At 50.1% G+C, this 12,298-nt stretch overlaps 1 protein-coding gene across 2 annotated transcripts in view; it reads right to left on the bottom strand.

Annotated features, from left to right (window-relative positions):
- Positions 1-3,401: 3,401 nt before the first annotated feature.
- The window catches only part of Ascc2 (activating signal cointegrator 1 complex subunit 2), a 45,354-nt gene continuing 36,457 nt past the window's right edge, over positions 3,402-12,298 (bottom strand). For both annotated transcript variants that reach the window (XM_005366139.3, XM_026788746.1), the window contains 5 exons: positions 9,941-10,034; positions 9,735-9,856; positions 9,232-9,331; positions 7,846-7,925; positions 3,402-6,058 (listed from right to left, as the gene is read on the bottom strand). In XM_005366139.3, coding sequence (XP_005366196.1) covers positions 5,887-6,058; positions 7,846-7,925; positions 9,232-9,331; positions 9,735-9,856; positions 9,941-10,034 — 568 coding nt within the window. In that variant the 3' untranslated portion in view covers positions 3,402-5,886. The remainder of the gene's footprint in view (positions 6,059-7,845; positions 7,926-9,231; positions 9,332-9,734; positions 9,857-9,940; positions 10,035-12,298) is intronic.

The following is a 12,298-nucleotide window of genomic DNA, read 5'->3' as shown; positions in this document are numbered from 1 at the left end:
ACACACACACACACACACACACACACACACACACATCGTTCAAAAAATAAAAGCGTCCTAGCCCTTCCGGTCTCCATCTGGGGCAGCTGCTTCCCCTCTCGTATGAAGAATGGAATGGTAAGGACTGCAGGGCCTCCAGGAGTGGTAAGAAGCTATGCCATGGTGCTTACAGCATGCTCAGTCCAGGTCAACCAGGTCACTTTTGGTATAGTGCAGTGACAAAGAAATTAACGGGCGCAGGCTGGAGAGATGACTCGGTTGTTAAAAGCACTTGTTACTCTTGCAGAGGACTCAGATTTGATTCTCAGCATCCACATGGTAGTTCACAAACGTCCACAATTCCAGCTCCAAGGGATCTAACATCCTCTTTTGGCCTCTGTGAGCAACAGGTATATATGGGGGTACACAGATATACATGCAGACAAAACAGTTCTACATGTAAAATAAATCTAAACACATTTACAACATTTAAATGGAGGCTCCTTCTCCAGTCTTTACGGAGCAGCATAAATTAGCACATTTGATCCCCTCGGCGCAGACTGAGAGCTCTGGGGATGACTGTGCAGCTAAATCATCCAAGCATCTCTTGCTTGCTGTTCCCTCTGAGGCCTGATTGTGTCCCCTTGATCGCGACCTGTGTCCCGGGCAATCTTGCATCTCCAAAACTATTTAAATCCACAGCCCGGTGCACTCCTGGGACAGCCTTTATCTCATCCCACAGCTTACCCTGTGTAACTGAATCCTCTTCCCTTCCCTGTCCTTGATGTCTGCACAGATCTGTCTCTGTCTTGTGCAGGCCTCCAGCAGTGAGGGCCACTACCAGCCTCTGGCAGCAATTCATGGAATGTCTGATTGCCTAATGAAGCCTTTCCAGCTCTCCATTGAGAGAGGCTGTGGTAAAGTGGAAATTATAAAAATGTATTCTGCCCAGCTTCCTATCTTTCCCTTCCTCTGCCCCTCTATTTATAGAACAACTTGAATTATAAGTTGCATCAGTAGAAGTACCATGTTTCGAATCAAGGAGGTGGTCCATGTTAAACCAAACATACACGGAATACCCTCCCCCCCTCAGCTCAAGTATCAAACCAGAGAGGAGCAGAGATGAGGGGTTGAGGACATGGACCCTGGAGGCTGGCTGACCTGTTTGAATTCGGCTATGGCCACTTTGCATCCGTAAGCAAAGGACCGAGCTGCTGCAGTGACTGCCGCTGCGGCTGCTGGAACTCACTCTGTAGAGCAGGATGGCCTGGAACTCACAGAGATCCACCTGCCTCTGCCTCGCGGGTGCCACTATCCCTGGCCTATTGCACCTGCTCCTACATGGGTGCCAGGCATGAGAACTCACCACGCTTAGGCAGCATACACATAACTAGCTGAGCCACCTCCTCATCACTTGGCTTCTGGCCTCAGCCCCCACCCTTCTTATGGATGGATGAGCAATAAAGAGAACAGGCATGAACAGGCCTGAGAATCTGGGTGAAAGAACGCTGAGCAAGGAGATGAGAATGTGAGATGGGAGGCGGGCCTGGAGCTGGAGCTTACAGGAATGGGGCTCAGCTTAGTTCTTGGGTGAAAACTTTCCACTTTTTTTCCAGGAGGGGCGTGAGTCATAATGACCTCCTTGGGATGGCAGAACACTTAAGAGCTATGCCACAGTGGTGGGTGGGGTCTTGCAACTGGAAAAACAGTTGGTGTCATGATGTCATTTCTGGAAAACTAGAACTCAGTGCCTCTCACTTCTGTCATTCAGGCCGCAGCAAGTGCAATGACAGAAATTCTGTGTCTGGGAGAGCCCCACAGAAGTCCACAAATCCTCAAGACCATGGGCTAGCTAGCAGCCTGGGGAAGACACAGGGGCTTAATAAGCCGAGAATGCTAAGGGCCAGGTGACACCTTACTAATTGATCGTTGAGAGTTTTCTGTGTGATAAGAAGGCAGACTCTCATGGCTGGTTCAGGACTCAGCCCCCACTCACACCCTGCACACGCAGAGGCTGCAGATGGCACCATCTTTGTTTTTATTCTTTTGCATGTGGGGGTGTTTTGCCTGCATGTATGTGTGCACTCCATGCGTGCAGTGCTCCATAGTCTCCGGTGACCTCTTGCTTCTGCCCAGTGAACAAGCACCCTTGGCTTCTTCATTTTTCCGTTTTTGCAAAACATTTCATTTAATGTCCACATGCCCTTTGCACTGTGACTTCCAGGAGGGCAGAGGTGGGCCTTATGTACACATGCTGACACCCAGAAGGCTTTGAACACATGCACCAAATAGGGATCCTAGTCCTCCGCTCTCGGCTTTCCAATAGGCTGACCCTTAGGGTGAGAAGCAAATGTGGATGTTGGCTGTTTGGGGCTGGTCCCTGGGACAGGTTAGGCTTGGCCAGAGAACTCCCAGGCTTCAGTGCCATTCAGGCTTTGATCAGGACACCAGCACTCCTCCTCTTCTCTCCTGAGGAGAGGTCTCATGCCTATAATCCCACACACGGGAGGCTGCAAGAGCATCTTGAATTTGAGGTCAGCCTGAACTATATATCAAGAGCCAGCCTCTCAAAACAAAATAAAGACTCGCAGAGAGAGTTCAGAGGTTAGGGGTGTGCACTACTCTAGCAGGTGACCCAGGTCCAGCTGCCAGCACCGTAGTCCACAGGACCCAACTTCCTCTGGTCTTTGCAGGCACTTACACACAGGTGGTACATATAAATGCATGCAGGCGCGCACACACATACATAAAGCTTTAAAACAGTTTCTTCTTTAAAAACAAACACACATGACTGGCAGTGGTTATGCATTCCTTTAATCCCAGCACTCAGGAGGCAGAAGCAGGTGGATCTCTGTGAGTTTGAGGCCAGCCTGGTCTACAGAAGGAGTTTCAGGACAGCCAAGGTTATACAAGCCACCCTGTCTCAAAAAACCAAATACACCTACAAAACCAAAGCATTAGTCAGTAGGTTGAGCAGTAAACTAGACAAACCTCTTGAAGGTGGAAAACAATGAAAAAATTAAAAAAAAAAGAGAGCCCTTCAGAAACAACCCTGCCATCAAGCCAGTATAGACCTGGAGAGCTTTGGCAGAGGGAGCAGCACAGAAAATAAAATGAAAATTAAAAAAAAAAGAAAAAATCCATCTCTGTGGAACAACGTCCCCTGTACTCGGGAGTCCCAGCAGCCTAGCATGTCCAAGCGTCCTGTCTTCTAAGCACTTGCCGGTGTCTTCCTTGATGCAGTGAGAGGAACAGCATGGCTTGAAGCTAAGAGTGAGGCTTCAGGAGACACTCTTGGGGCTGATCCTATCCAGGGTCCCTAGCTGTGTGACCTTGGGCCTCCCTGTACCCTGGTTTTCTTACCTGACCCAACACTGCAAGGTTAAGCAAGAGAATGAACTCCAGGAAGACAGAGGAGACTCTGGCTCAGGAAAAGTGTTTATTCCCAACAGAAGTAACCATGGCCTTGCTACCAGCACGGCCAGCCCATGCATTCCCTTCCATACTTGGTCAGGGTGCAAACGTAGTGTTAAAATTCTCACAAACAATGCCTGACGCTGCTCACGCATTCTGCCCTTAAGTTTGTTCTTCAGATTTAGTTTGTATTCATTTATGAACAGGGTCACATGTAGCTTGGGCTAACCTTGAACTCTGTCTCTACCCCCCAAGAAATAAGTGTGTGCCACTACGTCTAACTCTGATTGAGTCTGATTTATTTTTCTGCACATATTACTGAATCTGAGCTCCTGGTGGGCAGTGACATGCACGTTTGTGCCAACTGTTTTCTCCTCCAGGATGCAGCTTGCCAAGGACAGCAGCCACGACCAAGTTACTGTGGGCAGAGTCCTTGCCAGCCCCTCCCCACAGGCTTAGGTCTCTTAGAATCCATCTCTGGTTTTGCCTTCCAGGGCACAGAAGCTCTCGCAGCCATTCACAGGCTAGGATTAAAGACACTTGAGTCTTGTGTCTTTTCAGAGGCACAAGATTTTAAGAGTTTCTCCAGAAACATATATGATGGGAACATTCTCTGTAGGGCACAGAAAAGGCACTTAGAAAATACCCAACTCGGAGAGCAGTGGGACAGGGACCGAATGGTCCACCCACCCAACACTCTTAGGTTGCTATTCTTAAACTTGGAATCCCCTTAGGGACTTCCTTTGTGTATGTAGTATTGGGGATAAACCGATACTCTTGCATGTTAACTTACTTATGTAACTTGTTCTACCACTGAGCAACGGCCTCAGTCTCCATCTCTAGGGACTTCACCAACACCCAATAGTGCCACTCATCTGGTCCAGTGCTCTCATTTAGGCCGAGAGGAAGGGTGACAGGAATGCTCCGAGCTGGTTTCAAAGTGCTGTGAAAGGCAGTTCTGGTGAACTAAAAGGTGCAAGCAACACGTTGCTTCTTGGGGGATGTTTGGTCTGTCCTGACATGTCGGGAAACAGAAAGATAGTGGTGCTCTATTCTTTCAGCCAGACTGTTCCCAGGAAACCCGGGCAGTCCTCGAGGTGGCTGTGGGGAATAACAGCAGGCAAAGCTCCAAACACCTATTTGCTTGCAGGAGACAGCAGCTTGGTCTGAGCTCAGTCAGGGAGAAATGACCCTGCCACTGAGCTGCGCCAATGGTAAGTGCTTCCAGGAGGAAACTGTTTTCCTGCTGCCTGTCAGGATGGCCAAGCCTGCCAGATCTCAGCTACTTCAGCAGCCCTTGGGGAGGCCATCACCCCATCCCCACTCTGCATCTCAAATGCTCCCAGAGGCCAGCAAGGCACAGGGATTGCCATTGATTTTCACTTGCGCAGGCTGGCCTAACAAAACAATTCATCAAGTGTCTGTCTGCTTGTTCGTCCTAACTGCAATCAAATCAATGTCCCTGGCATCCGAGGTCTGCAGCTTAGACTCCAGGCCACGCTGGATCAGGATCAGCCCAGCAAAGAGCTCACTATAGCTCCCCTGCACATCAGTTAAAACCCAAGGGACCTGTTAACTGATGCCCACTGCAGAGTGGGCCACACCTGGACAGGATTCTGGAAATTAGCCAAGTCTCACTCGCTCCAACAGGGCTTGGCAGCATACCTTCACTCCGTTTTAGTAGCTTCCTATCTCTAGATTTGGGAGGGTTAGGGGCTAACGGTCTATTTATAACTACGAGGCCCTGTAATGGCCAAGTGTCCTCGTTCCAGCTGAGACACAGGGGTTCCCATCATCTACATTGATCCATAACCTGACAGCCAGGGATCAGACTGTTTCCAAGACCTGCTCTGTTACCTCGTCTGTGGCCTAGGAACACACTCTCAGCTCTCCAAGTCCCATTTTCCGATCTGTACTGTGAACTGGAAACAGTGCCTACCCCCTGGGGAGGAGGTGCATGAGGTAGCAACAGAATGGACCTTAGGCCTCACACAGGCGCAATATCCTTCCACAGGCAGAGAAAGGGCCGATGTGCTTGGGTCACACAGCAAGGAAGAGCAACGTTAGGAGGGGCGCTGAGGGCACACATGAAAAGTCAACAGACAGTGAGTGGGTACCACTGTGCCTTCTTGTCTTTCAGGTGGTGGTGTCACTGAGGTATGACAGAGGGAAAGGCTGGAGCATGTCACGGAACATTGTTAGAAGGTCAAAAACTTTATTCACGGGCCTTTTGCTGTCTCTGAATATACAGGTCTGCTGCATCCAGGACTTCCGTGAGGTGGTGTCTTGCTGCGCAAGATAAAGGACACCTTGGTTTTGCATCCCCATCTTTTCCCGCTAGCACAGCTGGGAGAGAGCCTACTTGATGGCACTGGGTTCCTGCACCAAGGGATAAGGCACTTTGTGTTCGACAAGAAGGTGGTCATGGCTGGCTGGCAGGTGAGGTATGGTGGTGGCCTTGAGGGCCTCCCTCACCCAGGCATCTTTGTGTCCTCAGGATGGGATCATGCCTTTGCTTCTCTTCCTGTCAGCCATGGTTCTACGGTTGTGGTTGGCTCTGGTTGCCTTTTTGGCTTCTTTCTTCCTGCGCTCCTGGGTGGTTTCTCGGGTTTGTCCGTGGCCCCGGGGGCTGCCTGTCACTGCTGCAGAATTCTCAGGCCGGTACCTGCAAGAGTAATACCCACCCCATGAGAGACACAGTTGGACAAGGCTCTGATAGGAAGGCTTCACAGTCCACCCTAGCGGCTACCACTGAGGTCACACACTGGCCCAGGTCCAGATAGGAAAGGAAATGGAGCCCCAGCCTTGGGCCTGATTTTCTCTTAGACCTTCAAGATGGGCCCAGCACCCATCTACGAGTATTAACTGTTAGTGGGCTGGATGGTGGCCCCCTACAAATGGGACAATGCTCTATGTTTACATACCAGGTCTTAACTTGGTCCCTTGGCCCACAGCCTCTGGGTCTACTCAGAGTGCTCCCTCAGAGCTGGGAGGAAAAACATCAGAACAGTTGTGCTCTCGTCACAACCTCTGACTCTGTTGCCTTCAGCATGGAATCAAATGTCTCTTGGTGAGGTCCCCTATACCCAGAATCTAGGTTGGGACTGAACTTCCACCCATGACCTATGCTTCTACTCTTGGCACAGTAGACTTTGACCAGTTTCTTAACTAAGAAAAAGGAACCTAGTTGGGTGGTGGTGGCACACGCCTTTAATCCCAGCACTCGGGAGGCAGAGGCAGGTAGAGCTCTGTGAGTTTGAGGCCAGCCTGGTCTACAAGAGTGAGTCCCAGGACAGGCTCCAAAGCTTCCAAAGCTACAGAGAAACCCTGTCTTGAAAAACAAAACAAAAAAAAAAAAACAAGAAAGAAAAGAAAGAAAAAGAAAAAGGAACCTGCTAAGATAGAGACTTGTGATTCCTGGATTCTTCTCCAGAATACAACTCCTTTATAGTTGGGCAGTGGTGGGTGCACACCTTTAATCCCAACATTCAGGAGGCAGAAGCGGGAGGATCTCTGAGTCTGAGACCAGCCTGGTCTATAGTGTAAGGTCTCAAGGTTACATAGGGAAATCTTGTCTGGAAAGACAAAACTCCCCCATACCCTTTCGACCATAAGGGCTTAGCTCAAGCATCCCTGTGTCCCTACCATGACTCTAAGTCACTAAGGATGTGTCTTCTGCCTGGGTCTTTTTATTCTGCAGATACCAGTGAGGCTTGCACACATTCCCATGCTGAGTGACAGACTCACACTGTCAGTGATTATGAGTGCAGAACACAAAGCTCAGCCATCTGGGTGCATCTGTGTTATTTACTTGCTTCTGAGACAGGCTCTCACTATGTACCCTCAGAAACAGAGGTCCTCTTGTTGTGGAATATTAGTTGAATATGTGTAACATTTGTTTATGCTGTGGAACATTTGTTTAATGATGCAAAGATGTGTTGCATTCTTTTATGTTGCATTTGTTTAACTTTGAGAAACCATGTTACTTTGCCTGCCTAAAACACCTAATTGGTCTAATAAGGAACAGCCAATAGCTACCCAGGAGAGAAAAATAGGCAGGGCTGCCATGCAGAGAGAATAAATAGGAACAGAAAAGAAAAGAGGGAAAAGAAAAAGAGAGGAGGATTGGGGGGGGGGAGAAGCCACACAGTAAGAATGGAATAAGAAGGAAAGATATACAGAAATAGAAAAAGATAAAAGTACAAGCAGGGCAGTGGTGGCGCAAGCCTTTAATCCCAGCACTTGGGAGGCAGAGGCAGGTAGATCTTTGTGAGTTCGAGACCAGCCTGGTCTACAGAGGCAGCCTAGTCTACAGAGTGAGCTGCAGGACAGCCAGGACTACGACGAGAAACCCTATCTTAAAAAGCACCCAGGGTTTCCTGCATGGCCAGCTGGATTCCCCTGATGGGTCCCCCCCCACCCCCATGGTGGATTAGCCCCTCCAATGCTCACCCCTTCCTAGCAAGGAAGGCCAGGCGCCTGGCTTCAGCCTTTTCCCTCAGCACTGCAGGATCCTGGATGAAATGGTCCAGCTGTGGAAGGAAGAGAAGTGAAAATCTGCAATCATTTCCCTAGGCTGTGTGAATCCCTGCTGGGAGGAATCCCGAGGCATCCACAGCAGGCAGGGCAGGCAATCTTAGTACTGAGCAAGCTGGTTGCCAGCTGAAGCTTCCTTTAGGGAGGGAGGGAGCTAAAGGATGTGGGGCAGGCTGCTGGGGAGAAAGGACCACAGCAGGCACATCAATGAATGCGTGTGGGTATGGCTGAGATGGCCACCAGGAAAGGACACAAAAGACCATGAAAGTTGACAAAAGTCCCTGGAAGCAGGCTTGCCCCGAGACTTGGAAGTCAGGTGTCACTCTGGTGCCACAGCAGAGGGCTCAGTGAGAACTCCTCTTGAGGACCACTTTCTATGCTCAGAGTGCATGGTGGACCTGTGCAGGGGAAAGCTAGGACCTCGGCAAACAGGCAGGCTTTGACACATGCCATAATAATAATAATAATAATAATAATAATAATAATAATAATAATAATAATAATAATATCCACCAGGCGGTGGTGGCGCACACCTTTAATCCCAGCACTCGGGAGGCAGAGGCAGGTGGATCTCTGGGAGTTCGAGGCCAGCCTGGTCTACAAGAGCTAGTTCCGGGACAGGCACCAAAAAAAGCTACAGAGAAACCCTGTCTCGAAAAATCAAAACCAAAACCAATAATAATAATAATAATAATAATAATAATAATAATAATAATAATAATAATAATAATATCCAAAGGAGAAGAACTGAATTAGTGGCATGGGAAGATGGTTCACTTGGTATGGAGCCTGTGGCTGAGAGCCCTGTGGCAGGCCATGCACTTAATGCCTCCGCACAGCTCTAGGAATATCTGACTCTGTCATCCTTTGGGGGCTGCTGGGGACTGTAGAGTGCCTGGTTACTCCCTTCACATGGAGCAAAATCACTTTTCATCTGTTTTCTAGCTTGAATTTCAAGTTAAGATTTCAGCTGAAGAAAAAGTTTAGCTGCTAAAAGTGAGTTTTCAGACAAGAGGTCTAGCTTACTTCCAGAGCCTCAGGGCTCTAAGTCGAGTCTGATTTTTAAAAAAGCCAGCCTAGGCACAGCAGCCTACAGCCACCCTTCCTTCTTCCAGACCATAACACCTGATGACTCAACTGTTGACAGACTACCCCCCCCCCTCCTGTCCCCTGAGAGCCCTCTGGGCAGCGGAGCAGAGATCAAAGCCCGCAGCTCTCCAAACAGAGGCGGAGACAGGCCCAGAGCCCTAATTTGCCCTTCAGGGCTGCATTTCTTTCATCTGCCACCCGCCCAGGACGGACCTTGGGGGCCTCCTCTTCAACCTCCTCCTCTTCATCATAGTCTTCCTCTGGTCCTTCTCCAGGCATTTTGGTTCTCAGCACCTGAGGGATGGTGAAGGGCCTGAGGGTTGGGAAAGAAAGTGAGATCAAACAATTGGAGAGTGGCCTCCAGCCTGGGGAGAAGGCTGGGGAGGGCACTGCTCAGGAGGCAAGGGAACCTTCCCACAGGGGTTTTCAAGCAGGCTTTGCTTTTGTCCCCAGATTCTTTAAAGGGGGTAACCGCTGAGCTGAGGCCCTAGGGATCTCCAATCTTTCTGTTCACCAGGAAGCCCTGCTTTGATCTGCACAGGTAAATCCCTACAAGATTCTGCTGAGGAAAACGGTCCACACTTAGGAAAAAACATGACTTGCTAAGACCAGGGGTGGGGAGGGGAGAGGTGAAGGAGCAGAGGGTGGGAGTGGGGCCGGGGGGCGGGGGCCGGGGGAAATCTGGCTGGCCGGCCAGGTGCCTGCTAGCGACTCACCTGCGGCTGATGAGCTCATCGTCAGAGTCTGCATCGTTGGCGCCCACCTGGTTGCCATCGTATGTGTCATCATACTCGTCCTCGTAGTCATCAACCTGGTATTCTCCTGGCTGCACGGGGACCTGCCACAGCAGACCCTGGGTCAGAGAAGCTAGGGGACTGCTGGATTTCCCACACCCTGCAGAGGCCCAGGCTGGGCAGCCTACCTCCTCCATTACCACACTGTACTGCTGGTAGCGAAGCCTCTGTGCCGCCACAGCCCGCTTGTCATTCACCAGGCTCCTCACGTTCTCCTCCTTCCTGGAGCCAGGGACAGCAGGGAGAGAGGGAGGACACCATCAGGTCTGGAAGAGTGTGGAGGGCAAAAGGTCCAGAGAGATGCTGCATTCCCTTCTGTAGACCTCAGACCCTGCTGAGGCCACATGCAGTCTTCGTCCTAAGTCCAGGAAAGCCCTAAACACTCTTGGGTGAGGCAAGAGGGGGTCTGGCTTCTTCCTCTCACCCTCCACTACAGCAGCTCCCGTCCCTGTTATGCAGGGCCAGCTTCCATGCAAAAGTACCATGGGAGGAGGAAAGTTTGGTAGTTCCGACTGCCATCAGTTATGTCGAAAACGAGAACAGATGGGTGCAGTGGAGGGGGAAGGGACACACCTGGCTCACACTGAACTGCACACCACAGTGTCAGCAGGGCCTCAGGTCTCTTGACCATGGCTTTGCAAACTTGTAGAGAATCCTGGCTTGTCAATCACATACACGGGCTCATGGAATGTGTTTCTCTGGCTCTGCAGGGGCAAATCAATTAGAGATGGCAGGCAAGAAATCTAGCTTAGTGATGAGATTCCATATCTGAAATGTATCAAGAGGAAGGGGTCTGAGGAAAAAAAGGGAGACACAGAGCCGTGCAGATTCTGTGCAGATCGTCTAACAGCTGGCTCTGGGTGGGTGGCAGGCGTCTGGGTCTGTAGGCTTGTCTAGGACCAGGTACAGCTGGGACTGCAGTCTCAGTATGGCTGGCAAGGCTTTGCTGTGCTGTGACAATCTTCCTACCTGTCAGAGCCATTCTAAGCCTGAGCAGGGAGGAGGAGGTCAGATATGCATCTGTACTCACAGTGGAGTGAGGGGTGAACAGCACAAAATATGCTGAATGCAGTGGGCTGCCGCTGACAGACGCAAGTGAGGGCGGCACCAGCACATGTCTGGAGGAAGGGGTGAGGAAACCCACGACAGTGGGACAGAAAGGATGCTGATCTGAGTGAACTCTTAGGTAAACAGAAATCTTAGCTGGCTGTGGTGACTCATGCCTATAGTCCTAGTATTTGAGAGGCTGTGGTAGGAGAACTGCCAAGAATTAAAGGCCAGGTTGGACTACAGAGACCTCTATCTCAAACAAAACAAAACAAACAAAAACCACAAAGCTGTGCATGATGGTAAAAGTGTGTGATTCCAGCACTAGCAAGGAAGGAGCAGGAGGATCAGGAGTTCAAGGTCAGTCTCAGCTACAAAGTAAGCTGGAGGCCGGCTAAGGCTACACTAGCCCTTGTTTTAAATAAAACAACTGAAAAACAACAACAACAACAAAAACCCAAAAGACCAATCCAGGAATCCTTCCCAGCCACCGGGATTGGGGCTGTGGAGCTGTGATGATGGCCTTGGTGCTGCAGAGACTCTTTCTTTGCCAGGTTGGTAAAGAGGTAGAAAGGAGAAAGGGCTTTAAGCCTTTCCCATGGCTGGTACCACTAGTAAGAACACATTCCGGCACTCAGCCATGCTTTTTGAGATGCCAGGTACTATCTATGTTTGGCCAGGGGCCCAAGAAGAAGAGGTGTCATCCTCGTCTGGCAGCTCCCTGAGGCTCCTGGTTTCTGTCATCCCAGGTTCTGGGTGAAGGTGGATGGTGTCTAGTTATGTGGCTTTTTGCAGGGCCAGATGGAGAAGACACCTTTTATGGATCCCACCTGGGCCTTGGGAGACGACAGGCAGCAGAGCCAGGGGCCTGGCTGCCTGTCTAGGGCATTGCGCTTTGCTTTCTTATCTGGATTTGGAGCCAAGAAGAAAGAAGATCCCACCAAGCACCTGGGAAAGACCCATTCATAAGCCAGGACTTCACCCTCCTCTAGATACAGGCAACAAGAACTTCACAGATTGTCTTTGGAATCCTCGCCTCCTACAAAGTGGCAACAAGGTCAGGAACATGCCTGCTCTCCTGAAGCTGGTCACCTTTTCTCTTATCATCTACTCAACCCTGTTCTATAAAAACCCGATTCAAACAGGTCCTTAGTGGCCTGTAGAGACAACAAACATTCCAGATAGGGCACAGAAAGGCAGAGAAACCTGCCCAGAGCCATATAGCTTCTAAAGGAAGGTTCAGGTCCTGACTTGGGTTTGCTCTACACTTTCTAAGCTGTGTGGTCACAAGTCTCTAGCCTCATTAAATCAGTCCAGTGTGGTGTGGGGTGCTTGCCTCTAAAGCTAGCACTAGCAGGACTGGAGAGATGGTTTAGGGGTTAAGAGTACTGGCTGCACTTGTCAAGAACCTAGGCTCAATTTCTTTTTTTTTTTTTTTT

This window comes from Microtus ochrogaster, unplaced genomic scaffold (genome assembly GCF_000317375.1).
Source record: "Microtus ochrogaster isolate Prairie Vole_2 unplaced genomic scaffold, MicOch1.0 UNK6, whole genome shotgun sequence".
NCBI lineage: Eukaryota > Metazoa > Chordata > Mammalia > Rodentia > Cricetidae > Microtus > Microtus ochrogaster.
This window is presented reverse-complemented; position numbering and strand designations above follow the sequence as displayed.